General features: G+C 51.8%; 2 protein-coding genes across 11 annotated transcripts in view; one reads left to right on the forward strand and one right to left on the reverse strand.

The window, feature by feature from the left end:
* LOC128809192 (transmembrane protein 263-like) overlaps nucleotides 1-14008 on the forward strand; it is a 202997-nt gene extending 188989 nt beyond the window's left edge. For all 8 annotated transcript variants that reach the window (XM_053980963.1, XM_053980967.1, XM_053980962.1 and 5 more), the window contains one exon: nucleotides 9085-14008. In XM_053980963.1, the coding sequence (XP_053836938.1) occupies nucleotides 9085-9371 (287 nt within the window). In that variant the 3' untranslated portion in view covers nucleotides 9372-14008. The remainder of the gene's footprint in view (nucleotides 1-9084) is intronic.
* A 2464-nt stretch (nucleotides 14009-16472) lies between these two features.
* On the reverse strand, nucleotides 16473-26341 carry CHST1 (carbohydrate sulfotransferase 1). Of its 3 annotated transcripts, none has more exons than XM_053980359.1 (2): nucleotides 26038-26341; nucleotides 16473-18464 (listed from the first exon to the last, which is right to left on the reverse strand). In XM_053980359.1, the coding sequence occupies exon 2, from the start codon at nucleotides 18418-18420 to the stop codon at nucleotides 17161-17163; it is 1260 nt and encodes a 419-aa protein (XP_053836334.1). In that variant the 5' UTR covers nucleotides 18421-18464; nucleotides 26038-26341; the 3' UTR covers nucleotides 16473-17160. The 3 variants fall into 3 exon arrangements, with proteins under 3 accessions (XP_053836334.1, XP_053836332.1, XP_053836333.1); XM_053980357.1 differs by lacking the exon at nucleotides 26038-26341 and adding an exon at nucleotides 25583-25744; XM_053980358.1 differs by lacking the exon at nucleotides 26038-26341 and adding an exon at nucleotides 25255-25318.
* Nucleotides 26342-26907: the final 566 nt, after the last annotated feature.

Genomic DNA, 26907 nt, shown 5'->3' on the forward strand with positions numbered 1-26907 from the left:
ACCTTCCTCTAGCAGAATAATAAAGGCCTATCCTACCTGTTCCTGGCATCCTGGAGCATAAGCAGGCAAGCATATCTGTACCTCCCCAGTAAATCCCCCACTCAGCTGCTTCTGTAGGACACAGCTTTTAGCTTAACTGCCTTGTTATCCTTTGGATAGACAGAAAGACCCCTGGGTAACCTCTGGGATGAACGGGTCATTTCTTTGAGTCAAAGGTCACTTAAAATTTGTGCCTTTGCTTTTTGAGCTGCCATTCAATTTTTTCTTCAATTCCTCCATGTCCCTTGGAGAGGAGTAGGGAACACGTAATCAGAATAAATGCAGAATTTCTGAATATTTCACTGGTGCCAGCCATCCCACTGAAAAGCATCAGCATCCATTGCTCAACTGCTCCAGGAGTGGAAAGAGGAAATGTCTGGACCTGGATCCTTCCCTACTACCAAAGCAGGATATGTTCCCAACTTTACTGGGAATATTTTTGGACAAATTCTTGGATATCTCAGCTGTAAAATGCTCAAGTTGCAATCATGAATCACATATTTCCAGAGATTAAGAGATTAAGCCTTTGATAATATAATGGCAGAGTACACTAAATATTCATGGCAGCTGGTGAACAAATAGAGGGGACTTTTGATGTCTGATCTTGGCAGCCTAGAGCACCTTCCTGTTAGTTAGTCTCACTCCTATGCTTCTCCTCAGGCTGCTGCTGGGACCTAACTTCATGTGTTTTTTTGATAAATTGTGAGTTAGCAATGCTGTCATGGGAAGGACATTTAGACTCACTGGACAGAGGAGGCTTAACCGAGTCTGCCTTTGTTTAAAATCCACTGGGTAGCACTGGAGCATGGAAGAAAAGTTATTTCTTACATAAGCTTGGATTATGTTATTTATTCTCCACTGTTTGTAAGGCCCTCATGGCACCGTGAAAATTACCTTTATTTCTCTATGGATTTTGTCCTTTTTCACTTTACAAATATTGATTTTTTTTTTTCTCCTGTGTCTTTATCAGAGCTGAATTAACAAGACTGTTTAACAAAATACTCTGATTCATTTGTGGTCTTTTTGTGCCAGGTACTATCACAAGCAGCTGAAAGCTGCTCAGTGAAGAATGTACAACCACTGCTACAGAAGTGACAGAGGAGGTGATGTGCCCTGACAAGACCTGAGCTAGCATGGGTCAAAGAACAGGCTTAAAAAGGTGGTCTCTTCATCCTGGGCACAAATGCTAGGAAGGGTTATTTGTAAGGAATAAATTTTTCTGTTGGAAAGCTCTCCTCCTCCTACATTAAATCTTGAGGCCATTGAAAATCGTTGAGTCTGCTGGATTACTCCTGTTCTACCCACAGATCCCCAAGTGGGCTCAAGAGTCCATATTCATGGCAAGAGGTGATTCCTGCCCTTGTGATCCAAAATCTCAGTGTAGCAGTGATGAGACTCCAGAAGGAAAAGGAGCTATTGGTGAAGCTTTATGTGCTCCTTCTTGACAACTTTTAAGCAAGCCACTTAACTGATCCAAGTGCTTGTAGGTGGAGCAAAAAGTGGAAAGTGAAGACAGGCAGGAACATAAAGTTCAAACAAGTCAAGTCTGATTTTGATGCTTTTAACACAAGTACAGGAAAGGTAGAGCCCAGCTGATAGCTGTCCCTTGCTGTTCATGCTTGCCATAATGCACCAGTGCATTTTCTAGCACAGGGCCCAGAGGGTGGTGAGGGTAGGGAGGAAGCAGTCACCATGCACAGTTCTTTGTGGCAAGTTGGAATCTCTTGCCTTTCGAGATCATCTTTCCACTCTGTCAGCAACTTGAGATATCCTAGTCTCTTTAGTGACCTGTCTGGCCAGCAGCAAAAGCCTGTTTCTGTATCTATTCCACATGGAGAGAGATATTGCAAGGGAGATAGAAGGGGGAATGGCCAGATTTCTTTCTTCCTGTAGGGCCAACACCACTGGTAGTTTTGCTCTAGTTCTCTCCTGTGGGCTCATCTTTCTTACAATCTATACACCATAGTAAGAGATGATATTTACATCAAATGAGACAGGAGTCTTAAACCAGCTGCCTATAGAAAGGGTAAATCCTCATCCTTAAGCCCTTGTGAGCTGCATCAGAAGGATGGCAAGCTTTGGAGAACTTTGTCCTGGTGTGCATTTGTTTCTGAGATGAGCGGCTAAGTATGTCAGTGGGAGCTGGGAGATTGTTTCTAAGTACCACAAGGCCAACCAGTTAGTGTTCATTAGTTTCCCCTCAGCAAAGGGTGGACTTCTTCCTTTCCCAACTTGCTGGGCTTTGAAGAGCTGGGCTTAACTCCTGCCTGCCAGCTCATTCCACTGCAGGTCATGCAGGATCCCCAGCATGTTGTCTGGGCAGTCACACCATCCATGGCTGAAACAAGCCAGGAACGTGGAGAGGAAGCACAGGAGACAGCTGTCAGCAATGCTGAGAACAGAGCTGTGTCTCCATGCTCCTGCCTCATCCACATCCTTTCTAGTAGATGATACTACCTGTCTGGCACTTGTGTTTTTCTGCAGCACATGGACCATTACCTCTGGACTGTGGGACATCCTGTCTTTAGACACCATCTCTATGCACCAGAGTAGCTGAAGTCTTGTAAGAATCAAAGGGTCCCAGGAAATCCTGGTTGAAGGACACTCTGGCTGCTCCTGACAAACTATAATAGCTATATAAAAGAGATATTTCTGGATCAAAAAACCCAGTCACCTCCTGAAAAGGAATGGCAAAAAAACAGAACAACTATTTTTCAAGAAACAGAAACCCCCATCAGAGGAGATCTTGGCTCTGGTATTTGAAAGCACTTAGGAAGTGAGAGGATAAGTTTATGTTTCTAACCAATTAGTATCTCTTCTTGCAAAGTAAAACAGTTTTTTAAAAAGTGCAAATAGCTGCTGCTTGGGCCATTTACTCTCTCTGTGTGTGTGTGGCTGGCAGTGTCCTTGTGCTGACTCAAGCCTGGTCAAATCCCTTGACCACTGGGTTATTACCTGCTCTGAGGCCAATCTCCCTGAATTCTTTCTTCAATGAAAGTTTGAACAACATCGTTGTGTTTTTACCAAGAGTTTCTGTTTTGGTGACAGGAAGCTTCCCAACAAAGAGAGTCAGGAAGCTCCCAGCCAACTAAGCCTCACACTTCCAGAGTCAGAGCTTTGGCTGCTTCCCCCCCCATGGGCTCAGCTGAGAAAACAAGCCACTCCATATCCATATCACTGTTCGTTTACCCTTCTGAACCATGTCTCTCAGTGCTTCAAGGTAGATGCTTCAGCAGTTAATACTGCTCCTGGGGCATGTGCAAGGAGCAATTAAAGCTCATTGTGCCAGTGAAGAGCCCTGGGGTGAGCTGGGCTGCAGAGACAGCTGCCCCATTTTGCTGTGTGCAGCAGCTTCCCGAACAGTCCTGTTGCAGAGAGATGAGTATGTCTTGCTGATTGCAGAGTTAAAGTTTAAAACTCCAGGGCTAAACTCCATGTGGCAATTCTAGGCTTTTTGCTGGTGGCAGTCATCGTGGTTTGTAGCATTTTGTGCCTGGGCAGAGCAGGGCTGGGTAGAGCCCAGCTGCTGAGCCTGCAAAGCCTTTTCCAGCAGCTACAGCATGGGACTGATGGCACGAGTGAAGCACAAGTGTTTGAAGAACAAACACTTTGTAGCACTCCCTTTAACATTTTGCCTGTGACACTGCAGGATCTAGATCTTTGATCCAAAAATGACAAAAAGGACATGAACAGCAGTTCCTTCCTCTCAGACATAAATGCCTGTTACAGATGTGACCTGCAAGATTCAGCTAAGCTTTCTCCAGCAGCAGACAGGGCTTGGAAAAAGGCAGTGTTGGTGGCAGTGCTGGTCATTCTCTGGAGAAGGGTCCTGCTAGGTGATCGATAGTGAGATGTCATTTGTGCCCAGCAGACAGAGTGGTCTCTGTGTGCTTCAGCTGCTTGTGCTAGCCGAGGTGCGCATCACCCAAAAGGAAGGTCTCGGCTGCAGGATAAACTTGGGTAGCCCCACAACAGCAGGGTGACATGCATGGGGATGGGGCAAGTTTTCTTCTCATCTTTGTGATTTGTCTGGAAGACAAATCTCCAGAGACAAACTGGAAGTTGTCTTTGGTGTGTTCACTGAGAATGGGAACAGGAATCATATCAGTGCCAGTCATGACGATACAAGTACAATTTCTTACAAGTACTGCACCAACTGTACCTAATTAACCTTCATGACAGCGCAGCAATACGAGGAAATAGGGATCATTAACTTCAGTTTTGCTTTAGAGAAAGGGAAGAGAAACATCAGTGCCAGCCCCATGCATTTCAAATTGAGGTAGGCTTGAAAAAGTCACAGGGTTAAAAATAACAATAATCCACTTGGGGTTCTTAGAGCTTTAAGAGTGCACTTGAATCAAACTTTCAGTTTTTTCTCCAAGAAACATCAGGACTGGAAACTTCTCTCCCATATATGCTTGTTTGTGACTCAACAACCAAGGCTTTCAGAAAATCACACATTTTCAGGCACAGTGGGGCAGAGGCAGTAAAGGTCAGAACAACTTCCTCAGTGTCTCTTAAAAAAGAGCTGGGAAAAGATGGAACTAAACTGTGTGAGTAGTTGACCCTCCACCCCCTGCTTGTTCCTCCAGACCAAACATTTTTCTAGGTGAGGGAACCTGCCTAAATCAACCAGTGGCCACTTAATAGCTGTCAGAGGAGTAATTCAGGTTTGAACTAGTGACCTCACCCCTTCCTCTCACATTTGCTGAGGGACAGACTGCTGACACTGTTAGGCCTCTAAGCAGCCTGGCTGCTTTGTCTGGGGCCCAGCAGGAATGGAAAGATGCAGAACTAGTGCTGCTCTCTGACACTGCTTTCCTGGCTTGGGGCTGTTTTTATAAGTTAGTAGGAAAGAGCAACTTGCACAAGTCCTTCTTTAAGTAAAGAGTTCATGCTGCCTGTCATATCACCTGCTGTCAGGGGCTGAGGGCAAGAGTAGTGCCTGTGCAATTTGTACTAGGCACCAGCACAGGCTCGCATTTTGTTTCTCCAAATGACTGCACTGCAAAGCCCTGAAAAGTGTCATGGCAGCACAGAGAGTTGTATCTGTTATTAACAATCTCACTTCTGCCTGATTCATGGATGCTGTTACGATCAGGTGAGAAGAACTGCCCCGGTAGGCAGGACCCCTGCTCTGGAAGAGAAGCCAGCAGGGAGTGCAGGTGGCAGTGGCCAAGGAGGAGAGTGTGGGGAGATACCTCTGTTGTGTGGGGTGTGCCAGCCCCAGCCCAGAATGCAGGCATTGATACGGAAGAGCCTTTTAATCAACTCTTTTCTCCTACCTATTCTTCTGTTCTAAGCTGACATAGGGTGAAGTGAAGCTGAAGGGACCCTTGAAAAGGCCATGTCGTCGATGGAGAGGAAAAAGGGCTCTGCAGATTGTGAAGAGCTTTCATGAGCAGCATGGGCTGCAGCCAGCTCCAGGGAACAGAACTGTTCCCCTGCTTAGGCAGTGTGTCTGTCTCTCTGATTATTTTGTGTATTTCATCTCTGCTGTCTGTCTTGCTCTTAATCTGGACTCCTCTGTGCCAACAAAATGCTTAGCTCGCTCCATTGTCTGAGAGACTAATTTGCACTGTAAATCTGATGCTTATCTTACATGACAGCTTACTGTGGGGTTTATTGCAATCTTGAAGACAAACTAACCAGGGATGGCTTGAAAGCTTTCAACGCATCATCTGGAATATAGAACAAATATGACCCATCTCAGCTTGCCACCAGGTTAGTTGTGGTCCCTTGTGGTTGGGGTCACCAGGGATTTATCTTTTTTCTGTTCAAATCTATTCAAAACTGAGCATCTTTGAGTTTTGGTTTAGTTTTTTGTATATTTGGTCAATAGGTTTGGGGGTATTTTGGTGTGGTACATCTTCTGCTTTGAGTTGGAGCTGTTAGAGTGCTTCTGCAACAGCCTCCCACCCTTCCAGGGCTAAATCTTCCATCCCTTCTGCCTGAGGAGTTCTAAGGACTGGGAGAGTGGCTGCAGATCAGGTGCAGGCAGTGTGCAAGCACTGGTGCTCCAGTGCGCTGCAGCTTTGTTATCTTTGCCTAGCTTAAGCAGAAAGAACCTTTGTCCTTGCCTTGTCTTCAGTAGTATTTCCTGACACTTTGTCCAATATGTTCTACTCTCTGCTAGCAGAGTAACGTCCTCCCTCAATCTCGTCTGCAGTTGCCACCTTCTCTCTGGTCCGTAGGCTGCCCACCTGCAGGCATTCACATACCATGTAAGAGATTCTTACACTAGTGTAGTTCAGATAGCTGGGCAGCTCCAGAGGCATAAATCTTCCTACAGATAGGTTCCAGGTAGCCTAAGATGCAGTTTTACTGGGGGAGAGCCAGAAAGATTATTGCTACTTTGATATAGGACTTGGTTCTGCAGCTGAGCATGCCAGTAGGTGTTTAATGCCCAAAGCTTCTGCATTGCAGTCCTCTGGGACACAAAGGATCCGTTTCCTCACACAGGGGAGCAGGAACACAAGACCTGCCATCACTGACAAATAGAGGTTGTTTGAAGGACCACTCTGGCTTTTACCTAGCCCTGCTTTACAGTTGCGTGGATTTCTGGACATCTCAGTTCTTCCTGCCCTTGGACTGCAGATGAAACACAGAAATGGCTGTACTCGATAAGCACTGTGGAGCAGTTGAGGACTAGCAGCTAAACTGGACATGGAGCCAATGGGTCTCAGTAACATCGAGGGGAGGAGAGAAAGAAAACCTCTTGAGAAACTGCTGAGGAATAAGTAAAGAATAGGTTGTATACTGCGTAGAACTGTACACTGGAAAGTCTGTACTGGCCCTTCTCCAACTCCATATTTCAGTCTGTGTTATCAGGTAGATGTGCAATTTAAGGCTTTTTCCAAAGCATCAGAGCTAGTGAACATCAGACTCCCTGCCCAAGGGAGACCTCTGTTCAGACTGGAAGAAGCTTAGGGGAAAATGTATGAATCCAAGAAAACTCCAAGCTCTGCAGAATTTTAGAGGAATCCAAAAATACCTAGGGAAGGATCATCACACCACCTGATTCTGGTTTAGGGTTAGGGTTGAGAGAGTCAAAGAGTCTACAGCTCCAGGAACACAGGGGCTTGAAAAGGCATGGCGCCACTGCCATGGTGATCGCAGCAGAGCCCCAACATTGCTACTCCCACATTTTTCTGATATGGAGACGCTTGATATTGTATTAGGGTTTCTCTTAGGCTAATGGGGAATATTTCATCACCTTCTGCTGGGCTGTGATAAGCAGGATCTGGATGCTTTCACAAAAAATTGGAGTCTGATATCACTTTACTTTATGCAAATACAACAAAACTGTAGTGATTGAACAGCTAGCAATATCCTTCTGTATTCCTCTCCACCTAACAAGATGCACCAATGAATAAAGCCATGGGAGCTTCCATCCTTTAGGAAAAGATCTAACAAAACTGTTGGATAACCAAAACATGTGCCAGCATCATTCTCAAGTAACTGCTATTTAGCTTTTTACAGACCTGACTCATGCTCTGCCTTTTTTTTTTACCTTTTCTTGTCTGCATTTTTTTGCTGATGCTCACTTTGTGATTCATTGAGGGGGGAAAAACACAGCCTATAAACATTTAGGTTTTCTGCTCCTCTGACACAACTTGTCCATCTAAAAATTATTCCCACGTAGCACCATCTGCAGTTGCAGAAGCACAAATATTCACCACTTTGCTGTCTCTGTAACAGAGCTGGAAATACAATATTCATTACTCCAGCTGATGCTATTTTCTTACAATGTGAGGTCAGAGGCATTATTTCATGCTGGAGAATTAAGAAGATTAACAGATAGGGTGGACTGGCTACTTTCTGAACTGAATCACCCTCCCAGAATGGAAACATCAATGGATTTGGCATCACCTGCCCACCACCTCTACTTTTGTGAGTGTTGTCACTTGTGTTTGAACATAGCACAAGCTACAGTGGAATAATAAAAGCAGAAAATTAATTCCCATAGTTGGACCTGCAAACCAGCTCCCTGTGGACTTCAGGATGAGCACACTCCTTTTTTCTCCTGCTGGGATTGCTTTATTGTGCTTTTCAATTATTAGTAACTCATCTCATGGACAGAACTGGCAGTGAATCAGAAGTCAGAGTATCCAAAATACCTTGCCCCATGAAAAGAGCTGCTCTTGCTTTGCTGCCTGCACACCACTTTGTTAGCTGATGCAGAGGGAGAGGGTTGTGTGCAGGCCAGCAGGAGAGTTGTCAGGTTTGAATCCCGTGAGAAGCAGTTCAGAGTCAACCCTTTCCCAAGAAGTGGTGAGCTGTGAACGTTATGTCTGCAGTGTTGTGGGCAGGTGTGATGGCAGCTTGGGTGGGTATATCATGCTGGCCTTGATCCAGCTGGCACAGGTAAGCCAGCAGTGACACAGTGTAGTAACTTAAGCACTGTCTTAACACTATTAAATAGATAGCTGAGATCTCTGGAGGGCTTGTGGAACCCGAGGTGACGTTTCTGTCACTGTATCTTTACTGCAGTTTGCTATCTCTGCTCACTCAATTACAGCTCTCGCAGATAAGTCTGTGCTGTGCCTCAGTTCCACATCTGACACGAGCCCAGACCTGCTTTCAAACAGATGCTTTTGAGGACCTGCAGGCCACACAAACGTCAGCTGTTGATGCCTGTAGTTCATGCCTCCTGTGCTGGTATTAGTCTTTGTGATTTACTGGCATTAGCCAACATGCATGGGAGGGGAATTACATCTCTTGTAAAGTGGGATTTGCCTTGCACTGCAGCACAAAGGCATGCAAGATTGGGGCTGTAACTGACCTGCCTTTTTCCCTTCTCTGTCACACAGGCAATTCTGTTCCCACTCCTACCCTCTCAAAGTCCTTTCTTGCTATGGTGTAAGCCTGGGATTGCCTTGGTTCCTCCTTCATGCACCAAGAGGTCTAGGGCTGCAAGGCAAGGCATTATGCACATGAAAGCATGTGCCATGTGCCAGGACAACCAGCCTCGGCTGGAAGCGGTGCCCAGGGAGGTCTCCAGCATGACCACTTCTGACATTCTCTTTCTCTCTCTCCCCACAGATGCCAGCAAGGACCACCCACAGCAGCAGGCAGGAGTCATCTGGAGAGTGACAGGCGGCCTATTCAGTATCACCCGGGGAGCTGTGGGGGCCACACTGGGAGGAGTTGCCTGGGTGGGCAGCAAGAGTCTGGAGCTCACCAAAACAGCTGTGACCAGTGTCCCCGCTGCTGGCGTTGGACTGGTGAAGGGCAGCGTCTCAGCAGTGACCGGCGGCGTCGGAGCTGTGGGCAGCGCGGTCGCCAGCAAAGTCCCTTTCACTGCAAAGAAGAAGGACAAGGCTGACTAATCCCTGTCACAGCTCCCTTCCAAAAGATCAACCTGCCCATACTGTCCCCCTACCCAGCACCTCTTTGAGTTGGAACCAGCCGCTTCAGGGAGGGTCGAGCACCCGAGCAGACTCTGGCTGCAGCCTGCTCAGCACTGCCTGCCTAGCTCAGAGCTCACAGAGCCACTGTCAATGCCTTTCACTCCCATCACCTACTGGGAACCATCTTTACTCTGGGGACTTTAAAGGTGTGGTTGTCTCTGTCTTGTAGTTTCCTTCCTCCCTTCTTGTTCTTGTAAGCATGGAGGGATGGGAGAAAGCATCAGGCTCCATCTGCCTGGAGGTGAAGGGAGTAACAGGGTATGGAGGGGAACTATGCCTGGTTTGAAGTGTGGGTTGTGTGGTCAAATTCAACTTCAGCTGGAAAGATAGCCTCTGAAACACCCCTTCCCTCTGTAAGGTGTGTTTGGGAGGTGTGCCTAGTAGAGAACTGCAGAAGTCCCATCGACACAAAGGAGAAATACTGTGAAGAGGGGGAAGCCTCCCTCCTGCCCTGTACCTCTTACCTTTTCTTTGCAGGGCCCATCCCCACAAGCTGCTCCCAGTCACTTACTCCCCAGCTGAATTGAACCCTTCAGAGAGGGAACCCTCAAGCTCAGCAGAGCAGCTCTGGGGTGATGCCTCACTAGGGCATGATACATCCCAGACCATCAAGTTCTGCACAAATTTTCTTGGTGGGAGGGAGGAATATGAAAGCTGCTGTATGTTCCCATTTGGGGAAGGAGCTGACAGTGTCACTTGCCAGGCCTCTGTGATATTGCAGTACAGGCAGTGATGTTCCACAGAGAGACCAGGCCTTTTGTTTGACCCTTGAAGTCCTTCCAGTATCCCACTCCGTAACAAGGGCATTTCATCTCTTGGCCACACTCACGCTCCACAGACATCACTAGTAACCAGGAGCAAGTGTGTTCCCAAATGCCACCCAAATTCTGCTGCAGGGATGGAGGGGAAGCTGAGAGTCTTGCTCTCCCCACGACTCAGCACCCTGGGAGTGAAGGCCTGGGTGTGAGTGGGCTGCACCATGTTGGAGAACACTTCCCAAGGTGCTGAGCGTGCTCCAACAGCAGTTAGCCTGCAAAGGGCACCAGCAACTCCTCTTCTGCACGCTGCTCCTGCGGCCCCAGCCGGGTTCCTCTGAATGACCACGCTGCACTACATAGCCCACCCATAGTCGTAAGGCTGCAGAAACCCAGACACCTGCATCCATCTGGGAGTCACAGCCATCCTCAGCCTGGCCTGTGATGCTCAAGGGGCCATGTGGCATCGTACACACACATACAAACATGCACTCACTCACTCCCTCCAAGGTCCCCTGTAATTCTTGGGATGAGGAAAGCCACAGGCTCCAGCATTAACTCTGCTGCTTCTGGCTTTGGCAGGTGATTTGCCTAGGTCTGTAGGTGTTGGATGCTTTGGCAGGTGATTTGCCTAGGTCTGTAGGTGTTGGATGCTTTGGCAGGTGATTTGCCTAGGTCTGTAGGTGTTGGATGCATAGGCTTGTGCTGTATTTTATAAACATGCATCTGTGTTAGCGTGCGTGTGTACGTGTAAGTCCACAGGCATGTCTTCAGCCAGGGAAATAAACCTGTGCCACTGCCGCAGAGGAGTTCACACAGTCATCTTTGGCACTTTCAGCATACAGTTTTTATATAGGGTCCTGGTCAAAAGAAAAATCATGTTTTAGAGGATGTTTTGCCCTCTGTTGCCCAAGAGCATCGTTTATTGAAACCAAAGGAATGTGAAAAATCCCCTTTCTCCTGTCTGTGCTGTTTGTTTTCTCTCAGCCGTATCTTTTGGACATTGAATCCAACTTTCTTGATTTTCATTTCCCCTTGGAGGTCGTTGCACTTCCTGACTGCTCTCTCGTGCTTAGGACTTAGACATCAGGGAATATTTAAGTACAACACACATACACCCCCGCCACCATTTTTGCTGAATGTTCTTGAGCTTGTGATGCAGTTTTTGTTCTGACCTTTATTAAATACACATTTTGGGATGTATGTTGCTGTGTCCCCCTGATAATCATGCTGGTGTTAGTCACTCTCCATACCCTTTGCTAGGTAGCCCCTCCTGTTTGCAGTGGTAAGAAGCTGCTGATCTCCACAGTTTGCTACTCTTGATAGCATGAGAAAGGTTTGACTTACATTTTTGTTTCTGAAGAGGAAGCAGCATTTGGTAGGTGTGTGCATTTCCTCACTTCGTGCCCTTTGTTCTGGTGAAGGCCAAGTTGACCCTGACATGCCAGTTTTGTCTCTGAAGGCAGTGACTTCACAGAAAGATCAGGCCTTGATGTGTGCCTGTACTTTGCTGGGATGCTCGTGGCAGTTGTCAAGGCCAGAAGAAGTCTTGTCTGTTCTCCCTTTGTCTCAAACGCCCTGCAAAGCTGGAGGACAGTTTGCGCTGCACAGATCTCTGCTCACTGCTCTCCCTGAGCACAACTCATCTCTTATTCCAGATCACAGACTGCCTCTGAAGCGAGCTCTAGCCCCAAAGCTGAAAGCTGCTTCTGTGTAACTAGCTGTGTTGTCACCAACCCTCTGAGAAAGATAGCTTCTGGCCAATTGGGACAGAAGAGTCTTTTTCCTAAATGTCTATCCCAGGCCTTGGACAGGAGAAGATAGAATCTAAGAACCTTCAGCAGCCAGCCCTGGGTGGGTGGTGGGAGGCTGATTGTGCTTTTGGCTAAATAGTGTCTCACACGGGCTCTTGCTGGGGGAGGCAGTACATCCTGCCCAAGCTGTTGTCTGCAGGCCCTGTGTGTGTACAGAGCAGGTGTGGCAAATGGGATAAAGGCGATGTAAGGAAGGCCACTGGGGCCCTGAGGGTTTCCCATCTTTCTGTTTCTTCTCTACTGTGCATCCTTGCAGGAAATAGAGGAAAGCCTGTCATTTGTCTGGAACTGCCATTTCCTTGCAGGATGGCCTGGAGAAGAAGAGATGAGCTGGAGAGGAGAACTCACAGCTGAAATCGCTGTTCTTACAGCCCAGCTAAAGGACAGCTCAGGGACCATGAGTAGCAACAGATCAAATTAGCAGGCAGGGGTAGAAGATTAAATCTACTCCAAAAACAAGGCCTCACACTGCTAAACAGGCATTCAGGAATAAGTAACTCTCCAGGACTCAAAGGCTTTAAGAAAGCCTGTGCTAGGCCTGCTCAGTTGCCCATGGTGACCCAGTCCCAGCCCGCTCTTCTGGGCATTTACAGTGCCAGAGCAGAGGGAAAACGGGTCAGTCTTCCCAGTCTACAAGTAAAGATGCCTTCTGACAACTTTGGTTGCAGGACAGTGGGATCTGGATTGGATGGGGAAGCTGTTGGCTCTTGTCAGATGCTCTATCTTTCCCCCTCCAGCCACCTGGGCTACTGGTGTAGCCCTTCTCTCACTGCCCATTCATGGTACGAAGGGCAAAAACAGTGTTGTGCATAAATCCCATGGCTACCAGATCGGGTAGCTTGGTACAAAGTAAGAGGGGGTGGTATCGGGTAAGAGGGGGTAGAGGGAAGGATTAAAGAGAGTTGATACACAGAAGATGAGGAGAGAGTGGTGTGACAGAAGGAGTTGAGGAGTGAGGCAACAAGAAAATGAGGACCATGGAAAAAATTTGTTTCTTAGGACAGGCTTTGAATCAGAAGATGAGTGCAATGGAGTTTGTCCTAGGGAAGAGCACAGAAAGGGGAGTGGGTCAGTGTGGGTTTTGGTGTGTGGTGGTGGTACATGCCTGGCTTGTGCCCTGCTTCCATAGTAATGATGATTGCTAGCAATTTTCATTTAGGCAGATCAGTGGATGGTTGAAGCATCAGACCAGCTTCCTTCTTATCACCCACCCTTCCCAAATCTCTCCTGTGATCTCCCCATGATGGGGCTGGGTCTCCCCCATGGTGGAGATGGGATGTGACCCTGTTTGCAGCCCTGTGTCCCACCTTGCCTGGCTGTTCCCTGTGCCCAACAAACATGTCCTAGCTGAAAGGAGACCCACAGGTGCATCCTCTCCTCCCTTTTCCCTGACCTGTCTCATTGTCCTTAACTTTTTTATCCCTCCCTTAGCTTTCAGTCTTGCCCATGGATAGAGCTCCCCACAGCTTTTGCTGAGACCTTTGTTAAACATCCACACTCACATTGTCTGGGAGACCAGAGGGTGATTGCCTCTACAGCTCCCCTGGCTGGGAGAGAATTGCATGTCTTCCACCCCTCTCTGTTCCCTTGTGTCTTGCGTGTGGAAAATCTTAACCCACTTCTTTTTCTCTGGGTTCCCTTGTTGGCTCTTATCCCTGTGGGTGGGTCATTTCTGTATCTCCATTGCAAAGTCATCTTGTTAAAACAACAGCACGAGTGGGAATATGGAGATGGTTAGAGAGAGCCGAGAGCCAGGGCCCAGCTCTGCTTCTGTAGGAGCTGAGGAGGCCTTCGGCAACCCAAAACTGCGGCCATGCGGTCCTGTGCACAGTGCTGGGCTCCAGAGAACACTTTTGTTCTTTATCATTTCGTTGTCTGTAATTGGTTTCCTACTAAATTTGTTTGCTTGGTTTGTTTTGCAGTGTGTTTCCGGGAATATTCTGCATCTCTGTATTTTAATTACAGTAAAATTTGAGGATAAAAACCATGATTATGCTGGCTCTTGTTCCTAGTGGGGGGAAATGAGGAGAGGAAGCACAATTGAAGGAAGATGTTAGAGATTCCTTGGGAAATTAGATCTGTCCCCTAAGGGCTCTAGATGAGGCACCAAGCAAGGCAGAATCTCCACCCCTGCTTAAACTAGGACATAGCTTTCAAGCGTGGTTCAAAAGCTATTTTGCTGCAGGCGCCTTTCCTGATTGGAATGGTAAGAACAGTTTGGATAAGGCTTCTAAACTCAATTTTTTGTGTTGGTTTAAAGACCAGTGCATAAGAAGGCTTTCAGGCTGGGCACAGCTGGCCTAGCCCTGAAAGTGGGATCTCAGCAGCTGAAGATGGGAATTTTTGCCTCTACAGCCACTGTTCCTTCAGGCAGGTTTGCATAGCCACTTTTCCCAGCAGAGGAAGCAAATTCTCCTCACAGCGGCCTGCTCCTTCTGCAGGAGATGGGGGTTTGACATCCCTCCTCAGGGCTGCAGCAAGCCCCCATGGAGCAGCCTGACCCTCTGCTGGCTGGCAGTGTTGGTGCTGGGGGGCACAACCAGCACCTCCAGCCCCCTCATCTGCTCCACGGGCACCTAACCCAGGGCAGAGTCACGCAGTGCTCCCAGGAATGCACAGCCCTCAGGGAGGATTGCAGGCCAGTGGCCGGGCAATGCTGGATCAGCCACAAGACAGGGTGTCCCTTTTACTGGGTTGAGGCCAGGAGCCAACAGCTCAGCATTTGTTAACTGCTGACAAAAGGATTAATTTAGTAACTAATAACAGGGCTATCAAGCCATTTATTTGGTTGGCATTTTGCTGCCAGATGCTTGGGAAGAGCAGCACACAGTGCACCAATAGGGCTGTCTGCAGCTACCTCTGTCGCCTGCCCTGTTCCTCCATCCTCGCTTGCAGACTCAGCCAGGCAGTGTGGCTTGGGAGGCACCAAGCTGGTGGTAGGAGCAGGTTTGGCAATGACAGGGAGGTGAAGACACCTGGGGATGTGGTCTCTCCAGGGGCTGCCCCTATGCCCACTGTGGGGAGGGAGATGAGGAAAGTGCCCATCCCACAGCAAGTGCACACTATCCCCCCAGTCCTCCTCCCAGAGCTGGAACCATCCATGTAGCCTTGCAGACACCACAGATGAAGTACAGGTGCTGGAGCACCTGAGAAGCTCTCAGGTACTTCACAGCTTCTCACCTTTCCTGCAGCCCAGCTGGTTTGCCACATTAAGCCAAGTCACAAAACACCACTAACAAACTGCTCCTCCAGAGGTCTTGTAAGGGGTGAAAGGATGGTGCAAAATCACCTATTGTTACAGCTCTGCCCTGTCTCACTCAGGCAGCGTGTCCTGTCCCCCTGTGTGCAACTGCAGCACCCAGTCTTCTCCCAAGTAAGAGTGGGACAAGCTTGGGCAGCAGAGCTTGGAAGAGACCTTTGGAGAGAAGACCTGCCCAGGTAGGTGGGCTGTGGGTGGCTCAGACACCTCTGGGCCAGGAGCAGACCCAAATCTGGGAGTGTGCAGCTGTGAGTAGATGTCACAAGTTGTGGTCTCATCTCTCTGTGGGTCGCTGCCCTGCCTGGCTCCAGGAGCAACTGGAAAACTGCTGGGCCACTGCTGTCCTCTGTACCCTGGGGACTGGCCCCAGTGGCTTCCCATCTGCAGCTGCTTGTGGTCTGCAGGACGTGTCTCGAGGGCTCAATTGTTGGGACTCTGCCAGATGGGTTGGAGGAGCTGGCCAGCTGTTTCATCAGGCAGGGATCAAGTAGACCAGCAATATCTTGTGTAAGGCTTTCAGTGTTCCTGCCCTGCATGCCTGGCTCCCCCATTCAGCAGCTTTCTGATCTGCCTGTCATGGTTATAGCTGGCATGCAGCTGCCAGATAAATATGGCCATATTTAGTATACAGCCATGACACCTGCCCAGACCACAGGCCCAGGTGTCTTGCAGGCAGCAAGCAGCTCATGAAGGAATACTTGTGCATTGCCAGGATCATCTTGTTCATTCATTTTCATTCTGGCAGTTTCATGACCTGCACCAGAGCACCTTCCCTGTCCTCCAGGGTAGGCCATGCCAGCATGGGCATCAGCACTGTCAGACATGGTGGGGGGCAGCCTGATGGGAATGGTTTCACTGTGCTGGTGCCATTAGCACTCTGGAGTCAGGCACTTCAGCAAGTCCCATGCCCCCATGCAAACCAACAAGTTTTCAGGTCAGTAAATAACCACTGGTTCTTGCTTTTGGCTAAACTGCTTGCATTTTGACACACTTCAGATGCAAACATGCACACGCCTGAGGAGGTGGCTGCAGCTCCCTGCCACCCTGAGGGCTGCAGTGTCTCCTCCCCCAGCCGTGTCCTACCCACTCCCAGCCTTGCAGGAGTTGGGCAAACCAGGAGATGCTGCTGTTTGCCTGGTGCATCCACCCCAGTATACTTGCTGAGGTCTTTCAGTTGAAGTTCACCCCCAGGTCAGTTTTATTGCACTTTTATTTACAGAAAACACAGAAATAAAGCATTAAATGTGTTGGGCTTTTACCAAATGACCCAATTGCTTTTTTCCCTTTTTTTTTTTTTTTGGTGGGTTTTTGGCACAAAGAAGTATCACAGGTGTTACCAAACAACCATGTAGGAGCAGCTGACCAACTGCCCAGCCCAATAATAGAACTCAAACAGACAGAAATGTCACACTGAGATCAAAAATTAGGAGGTTGTTCCACTTTCAGCTTCCAGTCTAACCTGTTCACTGGGGGCAGGGGGAGTTATTCTGGAGGGGATGACACCATTCATAAATAATATTTATATTTACCTCTTACATTGTAAAAGTAAACAGTGCAAAAGTACAGTACCCCAGATACCCTTCGGTTTGGAGAGCTTGAAGGTTGCTTTATACATTTTGTGTGTTTTGTAAACATTGTTACCTATCCAGAGTTCTAGCTCTTGATTGGAGAGACCTAACTCCTCCTGGCATCCAAAATTTATTGAGGGGCAGCAGTCACTTCCCCTGGACTCGGCCTTTGAGATTCCCGCTCAAGGTTTAGTGCAAATTTTGGAGAGAAAAAGACAAGAGAGGGAAAGAGGGGGAAACAAAAGGAAAGAAAATAAAATAAGGCATCAGTTAGAGACAGTACACATCAAAACCAGGCCCATTGGGGCTGCCTTAGGAGAAGGGCAGGAAGTCTCTCTCCTCCACCAGGCTGATGGAGAGGTTCTTCAGCTCCTCCTCGGAGCCAGCAGTTTTGTAGCCGAGCTGTGCCAGCACCTGTTGGCAGGCGTGCTGGGTGAACGCCACGATCTCGTAGGACAGACGGAAGCGCCACTTCTCCGCTGTCGCCGCAGAGTTGCGCACCGTCCCGTACTTGTGTTTGGAGGAGGACCTGTCTCCTCGGGTGTTGTTCTGTATCCAGCGCTCGACGTTGCTGTCCATGGGGATGCCCAGGAAATCGTAGATCTCCTCAGTCTTTTTCATGGGGTTCCTGGCCAGGTCTTCATACCGCACCAGCATGTACTTGCCCTTGAGCCATGGTGGCCGGTTGAGGCCGGTGGACACAGAGTTCCAGAAGTCCTCGCACACTGTGGTGAGCTGGGTCACGTCCAGGTTGTATGGCTTCCTGCCAGTGCCATCCCAGATCCTCCACAGCCTGTAGGTGTCTCGGAAGGTCTCACTCCGGGATGCCAAGATCCCCCGGGGGTCCCGCACCAGCTGGATGACCTTCAAGTTCAGCCGGGGGTCCTCCACCAGGGCCCGGAGGTCACTGACCTCGGGCACCCGGACGGTTTTGATGGCCACGTGGCCGTGCTCTCTGCAGGACTCAGTGGCCAGTGTCAGGTTCAAGGTCCCACACTTCTTCACGCAGTCTCCTTCCTCCAGGTGGAGATCCACAGCTCCCACGGACTCACATACAGGTGGTGAGCATAGGGCCTTGCTGGCTCCCCTGCGGAAGAGGCGGTCGGTGGTGTGGTTGACAGGCTGGGGCTTGATATAGTTCTCCAGGAAGTAGAGGTCGCAGTCATACAGGCTCCTCAGCAGGTCTCGGCTGGCCCCCAGCATGACCCGCCTGTCTGTCGTACTCTTGCTCTGGGTCAGCTTTGGGATCAGGGTGTACTGGACGTGGTAGAGGGGCTCAAATAAATAGAAGACATCGAAGTGCTGGTTGAACAGCTGCCCAACAAATGAGGAGCCGCTGCGGGTGGTGGCAAGGATGAGAACATGAGTCTTCCTGGAGAAGTTATATGGGAAAGTGGGATTCTCATCACACAGCCTGTCAGCCACATCAGTGTCCTGGCTCAGGCTGCAGTTCACAGGATTAGGGATAGGACAGCTGTGGAAGGATTTGGCAGTGAAGGTCCGAATTGCTGTGTACTGGATTGCAATGGATGCCAAGGCTAGGAGGAGTACAGCCTTCCAGGAACATTGCATGGCTGGTCACCTTCATGGAGCTTCTTCGCAGGTTGTCTTGGTGTCTGCAACCCAACAGAGAATTCACAAGTTGAGCATGGACTGCCAAGTATCCAACTGATGCAGGTACCAACAAATGCCCTCCTAATGTAAGTCCATCAGTTATAACCATGTGAATCCCAGTCACACACTGCAGAGCCCCATTTCAGACAAGAAAAATAACAGGCAGAGGCTGGCAAGCCTGGAGAAACATGTCCAGCCAGGACTTAAGCCCTGTTCCTTCCAGGCTGTGGGTGTACATAAATCTTGTGGCCCATAGCTCACCCCATGCACTGCAACCCAGGCAGGGGGATGTTGGAACCCGGCGGTGACACTGTCTGTCTCCATCCAGCTGCTGCAAACTCTCTTCCCCAGCTCCCTTGTGAGTCACTTGTCACTTGGACCCCAGTGCAGGAGCTGTGGCAGGGAAAGGTCAGGGGATGGTGCTATCTTGTCTCCATCCATTCTGTCCAGCTGTCAGGATAAGGCATGGCCCATCCAGGACAGCAACCTCCTGCCTAGGAGAGTGGCAATGTCTCTCCTGGAGCTGCAAACCTCTTTGCACAGAGGTCCAACAGCTAGCTCTGTCTGTCAGCCTCTGGGGATGAGTGCAGCCAGAGCTGTGCCCTCAGCAATGAGCTCACAGGTCTGGTAAGATCCTGCTCCACTCTGGGATTCAGGGCTCTCCTATTCTGAGCACCAGAGGGGAAAAACAATAGTAGAAAGGAGGAAGCATGCAAAACTGCATCTCTTCTATACCCTATTGCCAACCAGGGCAGTAGCCCTTGGCACCAGGGATGGGTGCAAGGAAAAGTGGGGCTGTAGTTGAAAAGAACAACTTCAGTGGTGCTAGCCCTGCCTTGCTGCTGCCCACATATGGGCAAGGGTAGGGGAAACTGAGGAGGACCCTTGGATGGAATGCTCAGGGACCATGATGGGGGCCGGGGGAGTACCTGTCATGCCTGGGGAGCTGGCACATTGCTGGGAAGGGATGTAACTGTGGTGGTGCTTCAATATTCCCCCTGTTCACTAACCAAATAATGTTCATGGACTGCTTGCTGCTCTCCAAAGCACAGACATTTCACATCCACATACTACTGCTCTCAGGGGATCAGTGGGGCTGGGAGACAGAACATAGAGGATGCATCCCAGAAACTCCAAACAGGCTAAAACACCCGTGTGTGGGAGAGACACCAGTATAAGCAATGGTTTTGAAGCTCCCCTGCACCTATTCTCCCTTGCCCATCTTCCTTCCATGTCTCTCCTCCCGCAGTGTGGCACATTCACCTGTCTATCCACCTCAGGCAAACCAAGGGGACAAGACCCAAGTATCTCTGCTCCTCGCCCAGCAGAGCCCACTGTATCGTCATTGCCATTGCTGCCTCTTCCCCCCTCTCTGTGGGTCCCCAGGGAGAACAACGTGCTGGCCCCAAGCTCACAGTGAGTGCCCTGCTCAGCCCCAGCACCAGGTCACTGTGGGTGGGACTGTCAGAGCCAGTGCTATTGCTGCTTGTATGAGGTCTCTGGGGGAGACCAGTGGCCAGCAATGGATTTCAGGATATGAGGGCTGTTCTAACCCAGAGCACATTGAAATCTCTGATGGGCTTGGGACAGTGCAATGTTCCTGGTGTATGGTCCCTGCAGCGCCCAAAGCAGCTGCCACAATGTGTTGTTCCCATGTCCTCAATGTGTTCCACGCCCTAGGGAGACCCTGTCACCCAGCAAGTGACACCAGGAGGGCAGCTCAGACCTGCAAGTGAGTAAAAAAGCTGCGCTTTTTTTAAATTAATATTTTTATTGTTTACTGATTGCCCCAGTTGATTTGTGGAGGCAGGAAGCTTCAGGAACTATCAACTCCAGAGACCTGGAGCAGGGCTTTAGAGCAGGACCCCAGGACAGGGGGGCTGGCACAGCTGTTGCATGCAGCTCCCCACCAGCTGTGTTCCCTGTGTCTGTGCACTAGGAGCTGTGCTTTAGACCCAAAATGATGCTTTGAATACAGGTTGCTTTCACCTGGACTGCTGCCTGCCAAGGATTGTGGCACATGGCTGGAGGACTGAAGTCAGAGATGCTTGGCTATTGCTGCTGCTGGATTGGGGTTACCCACCCTGCAAAGGGGAAACCCGGCCCACATGGGATATTCTATCCCTTGGATAAAGTGTTTTTCCAGGTCTGCTAAGGTAGAACAGGACAGGAGTGTCCCTATTGGTGTCTCCTGTCCCAAGTGTCTTCTGCATGCTGCTTAGGTGGAAGCTGCAGTGGGAATGCTTTCCTGCTCTCTAGTGATGGCCAACCACACTGCATCCCTCACACACAACCTCAGCTCCTAACTCTTTGATTCATTGCTGATGGATGCTGGAGCAGCTGAGACTCAGATTGTCCTGCTTATAGCAGAAACCTGCTGCCAGCTCCCCAAAAAAGGCAAACCAGAGACCAGATGCTTTCTTGGTCCCAATTCCCACCAGATCACTCACTGGCTGTGAGCATTTCAGGTTCTCCACCCACACTGACCCATTCCCCTTTGCAATGTCCCAAGTGGCAGAGGGGAAAAATGGGGCATTGATTCACCTCCTTGACTGAGCAAGTGCTAAACCACAGCCCAGCTTCAGCCTTTGCTGCCCCTTGGCATGTATGTCCTGCCCATCTGCTGAGCTGCAACCAGGGAGGGGAAGGTTTTGGAAGAAGGCTTCCCTCCCTGATGTCTCATCTGTGGCCTTTAAAGCCAGCCAGAGCCTCCTCTCACCTCCCAGCTGGCTCTCCTGCCTCCTCCCATCACTGCCTGTCCCCGAGGGCTGCAGTTCCTGCTCAATCCAGCCCTGGGCTCCAGGGACAGTGGTGACTGGCAGCTGGGTGCTCTAGAGGAGCTCCTGGGGCAGCAAAAGCACATGGCACCTGGGAGCTGCCAGGACAACTGGGGACCACTTTTACTCCCACTGCCCCTTGTTCATCTGTCAGACAGAGCCAGGCTGGTGTGAACACTTGCCAAGGAGGAGCTGTGCCGGGCTCCACACAGCTCCCAGTGGGCCAGCTGAGCAGTGGCTGCATCCAACGTGCCCCAGGAGGATGTGTCCTGCACAGAGGCACAGCAGGACAGCCGTCACACTCCCATTCCTGCCCTGAGGAACCTTGTTCTTAAATTGGCCTGATACCCAGGGCCAGCAGTTCAGACAGCAGCTGGAGAGAGGGCCATGCCCACATGGGGCTGCATCTGAGAGTCCTGTGTGAGGCATGGATCGTTTTGGCTCCTCAGCTCCAGACCATGGGAGTCATCCAATATGCTGGCCTCATAGATGTTTCTGTGCTAGAAGTGTTCTCAGTCAAAGTCACCCTCTGCTCTGTCTCCAGCTCAGCTCCACCAAAGATGATGAGCAAATGCAGCCCAAGGGTGGGATCCGAGTTCAGTGTGTCCCTCCGGGCAGTTGGGACTATGAGATGGAGCATGGGGTGGGGGTACATCACTCACACCTTCCAGCCCCTGGCACTGCTGGTACTGCAAGGGGCCTGCCAGAAAGCACGTGGGCTCTTTTGGGACTGTGCTGGGGCCACCACTGCCTCTTTCCCAACCCTAACCCCCTTGTGGTGACAGCATGACAGAGTGAACTCTGCTGCCTTGCCTGCATTTCTGTGCAGCTGCCTGCAGTCGCACTGGGACCAGGCTGTCCGCAAGGGACACACGGCATCCGGCAACCGGCTCTAAGTGCAGCAGGAGGCCAGCCAGTGCCTGGCACAGGGACAGGAGCATTGTCTGTGCGAAGAGGAAGGTGCTGAGCCTTTCCTCTCCCCTGCCTCACTTCCCGCAGCCTTGAGCCTAGAGGAAGGGAAAGGATGGGCACAGGCAGTGCAACCTCCCCCACCCTGTGCACCTGCCAACAGCAGCGGATGCATAATCACCTGCCTTCCTCTTCCTCCTCCTCCTCCACTGACTCCCAGCACTGCTCTGAGGGACATGAGCAGGCAAGAAGCCAGTAAGACAGCCCAGGAGTGCCAGGGAGATCGGCGGTGATGAATTAAGCTGAATGGCATCTGTGAGTCACCAGTGCGGTGTGGGGAGCAGTGAATGCAGCCGGCCAGCCATCATGCAGCAGGGACCAACCGGGGGCTCCCGCTCTGGGCATGGTCTTCCTAGGTTTGATGGGAATTACCTGCTTTTGCAGCCATGCAGCCAGGCCGTGGCACTGAAGGCTGCACTGGCAGCTGAGTTCAGGTGGTGCCAGGCAGGCTGGAGTCAGTGGGGAAGTTGCAGGGATCAGTACAACTCGCAGGTCCCCTCCACTCCGAAAGCAGCTAGGTGTTATGCAGGGCAGTGCCTCACAGCACTGTGGCACTCTCATCCTCCTGGGGGGCTCCCACAGCATCTCCACATGGGCAGCTGCCTTGACTCCTGCCCCAAGCCTTCCCTGCGGGTCTCCTTGCTCCCCGGAGGTGGCCGTGTTCAGGCAACTCAGGGGTGATGGCAGCTTTAGGCAGGAGCCCTTGCAGTTACTGATTCTGTTACTGCTGTACCAAAGGCTCTCTCACAGGGCAGTCAAAAAACCCTGCTCTTTTTGGTTGCCTTCCAGGCTGTCCCCCTCTCTCAACAGCTCCCCAGGAGCTGTACCCTCAGCCTGGCTGGGCTCATCCTGAGCTCTCTTTCCACTGTCAGGGAAACCTCTGTGCTTCCCTATGGCTGGAAGGAAGGGAAAAGGGAGTTGAAGAAGGTGTGAGGGTCTGTGGAACAGAGGTGCCTGCTCCCGCCTTTGTAAAAGCCCTGGCACACTGGAGGAGTGCCTGAGCCTTGCCAGTCCTTCCCGCAGGCCTGCCTGGTGCCAGTCCAGCTACCGGCACCCTCTACCCCCAAAACCGATTCCCCGCCAGCTGTTTCCATGGAAACGGCAGAGTGACTCAGGACTTTGGGACCAGCTGGAAAACACAACTGCGAGCAGTGATCGCCTGAGAAGCACCGGGCCGGGGTCTCAGTGCCAGGGAGAGGGGTGGATGACTGCGGGAGTGGGCAGGGCTGCCTGCCCACCTGCCCACACGCTGGGCATGGGCACAATGGCAGAGAGGAGCACACGGCACACCCTGCACAAGGTGGCGAGTTCTAAGGCAAACCCCCTCTCCTGACACGAGTGAGACTGCAGCAGGCTCACCAGGGGATGCATCCCAAAACGTGACTCGTGGAAGACAACCCCTCTTCCCCCTTTCCCTTCCCCCACCCAGAGATTCATGCATGCCTAGTCACCCAGAGAATTCATAGCACCAACTTCAGCGCCTGCTCAGCCCCGCACCTGCGCCTCTGTCCCCTGCTGAGCATGTAACACCCCTGCATGCCATGCCCAGAGCAGTTCGGCTTGCTGAGGGCTGCTGGAGGGGACAAGTGGCAGCCAGCACCCTGCGGTGCCTCCCTGCCCAGCCAGCAGCTCCCTCCTGCAGCCCCACTCCTTCCCACCTCACCACCCAGGCACAAAAGTTAAGCCGCAGGTTTGCAAAATAACTCTCAGCCAGTGACCCACTGGCAAAGGCCCTAACACATTCCAGCGTTCTCCCACCAAGCAAAGCAGTGTACTACAACGTTGTGGCCACTGAGGCAGGGAAGACAGGCTTCTGGTGGGGTGCAGGCACCCACTTGGTCACAGTGGCTTAGTCATGCTGTTGGCTCTGCAAAGGCTGGCGGACACCAAACATGCCTGTGGGCCACCCAGCCTGGGTGCTGGCTGGCTGCACTCCACCACGCCCCAGAGGAAAGAAAGACCACTGAGAAAAAGCAGTGCTGAGCTGTTCCCGATCCCCTACTTGACTCTGGACACCACCCAGGGTGGTGAGCAGGGCTGGTCTCTGCCCCCAAGCCTCCCCATCAGCAAGCCCCACCAACATGAGATCTTGACGTGGTGGGAACGAATTTTCAGCCTTGTCTTCTCTTCAGCCATACAGGGTTAGAGCTTTCCTACAGTCACAGCTCCAAATGCCAGCTGGGACTCATGCCCGCCACCTTCCTCGGGTGCCTCACCGTGTGCCAAGCAGAAGTGCTTTGTGCCCCCAGACTTATTCTGCTCTTGCATTCATCACCTCCTGGAGCACTTTTCTTATGACAAGGCACAGGACTCCTGTGCTCAAAGCCACCCTGGCACAGGTCCCCTGTTCCCCTATCTCTGGTCTTTCCCTCTGCATTTCAGAGGGACCGACAGATCCTTTATCACCAGAAGATTACTGCCCACTTTGACCAGCACTTAAACAATCACAGGACTTTCAACAGGGAATCAGTCTCTTTCCTACTGGCACACAGCATACACATTTTCAGTTAATTAATCACTACCAAGTAATGCCAACCCCAGCCGGTCCCAGAGTTTTCTTATCGCAACATCCACCTGTGCCTGTTTATCCCTCATCCTCTGAACTGCACCTGCCTCTTCCCGAGGATGCGAACGCTTCGGTAAACCAAATACAGGGGGTTCTGTGCTCTCCACCTTCCCCTGAGCCATCCACCAGCCTGCTGGTGCCTGCTCACTCCCAGAGCACTCCCTGGCAGGAGCTGGGAAGGCTCCTTTGGGATGAACGCGCTCATTCACCACCTCAAAACACTCTTTTTGCAACGTCCCTAACCTACGGCGCGTTAAGAGCCCAAATCTCGAACCGCACAGCTTTCCCGTAGGATTGCTCCATGCTATGGTGTGCACCCCACTCTGCGAGGTCTCCTCGTCAGCCTGCGCCCTCACGGCAGGTTTCGCAGACCGCCTGGAGGTCTGACAGCAAACGCCGGGGCATTTGCTCCGCCGGCTGGCGCGGCTACGCGGCCGGGCAGGGCATCTGGCCTCCCTGTGCCACCGGGGACTTACTCACTTGCTCCAGGCGCAGCTCCTCGCCCAACAGCAGCCCAAGTTTCGCGGCAGCTCGTTCCCCCGCGGGTCTGGGGCCAGGGCTGCTGTGCCCTCGCCGCTAAGGCAGCCCCGGGCGGCGGCTCCCCCTGGGCGCTCGCAGCTCGGGCAGGGGTCCCGACGCAGTCGGGCTGGGCACCAGCGGGAAAAGTCCTTCCCGCCGCTGCGGGTGACGTCTCGCTGCCTTGGAAAGTTGGTGGCGCGGAAAGGGTTAAAAGAGAGCCCCAGCACGCCGCCCCCGGGCACCCCCGCCGATCTGCGCCGCTCTCCCCCCCACCCCCGGCGCCCCTTACCTGGCGGAACGCCCCAGCGGGCTGCCCCCCGCATCCCCGGCCGCGGATCCTGGGGTGGGGGACGCCCAGCCCGGCCCGGCCCGGCCCGGCCCGGGGGCGGCAGCCGGCGGAGCTCAGCGGGCGGCGCTGCGGGGGCTCATCCCTGCCCGCGCTGCCGCCCTGCCCTGCCCTGCCCTGCCCTGCCCGCGCGGGCACCCGCCGAGCGGGGCCGCCTCTCCACGCCCTCCGCGCCGGGCGAGGGGCGGGCGGGCGGCGAGGGGGCTGCGCCGCTTCCCTCCCTCCTTCCTTCCTCCCCTCCCTTCCTCCCTCCGCCCGGCAGCGCGCACGGGCGCACGCAGCACAGCGCCAGGCACCGGCATCGGCTCCGGCAAAGCCTCCGCTCCGCGCCGCCCGCTCACCCCAGCCCGGCCGCCGGGCTCCCCGGCTTTGCCGAGCAGGAACCTCCCCTTATTTACCTCCTCAAGGCGCCCGGCATGAGCGGCCAGAACCCCTCCCGTCGCGGGGGCGGGAGGGGGCCCGGTGAGGCACCCCCGTGAGATGTGTCCCCCAGGCTGGCTGCTGATAGGGACAGGGGATCCCTGCGGACCGGCCGGGCGCGGGTCCCTCACACCCTCCTCTCGCCCCACTGCTGGGGCACCAGCAGCCCCTCGGGCCCTGCCGGACTTGGTAGCGATGATGGTGCACATTCATCCCCTCTTTTCCGGTGGCCTTTGCTATCAAAAACAATATTGTCATGGGGACTGGTTCTCCAGCGCCAGGAATCCTCCCCGTGCCACCTAAATCAGGGCTCACCGCCACGGGCAGTGTCCAAAACCATCCTCAGTGGTGCCAGTGGAAAAATACTGGCAGGTGATGGCACCTTCCCACCATCCATCCCACCTTGGAAGGTGGGATAGGACAGAGGGAAAGAAGCATGGGCGTGTGTCAGAGCAGCTGAAGTGGCTGTGCTCTGACAGTCACATGCCTCCTTCTGATTCTGTTCGACCCCTAGAAACAGGTCAGACATTGACTTTTGGCAACTTTTGAATGTTTCCCTTTTATGCAGCGCTTGCCAACTAAACTGCATTTTTAGCAGTTTAACTGCAGCTCTGCTGAAATGGCAGCTGCCAGCCAAAGATAGGTTATGATTCTGGAGATGCTACAATGGATATTCATTTTTTTATATCCCTGTTTTATTTGGGGCATATTTGGACCTGCCTGGACACTGGGCACAGCCATGTGAGCAACATCCATCTCCTGAAAAGCCCTGAACTCTGCAAGGAGCTGCCTCCCCAGCTCAGGGATTTCCAAATCTTTACCTCTGACTCTAGGATTTGCAACATGTA

The sequence above is a fragment of the Vidua macroura genome, chromosome 6, assembly GCF_024509145.1.
Source record: "Vidua macroura isolate BioBank_ID:100142 chromosome 6, ASM2450914v1, whole genome shotgun sequence".
Classification (NCBI taxonomy): domain Eukaryota; kingdom Metazoa; phylum Chordata; class Aves; order Passeriformes; family Viduidae; genus Vidua; species Vidua macroura.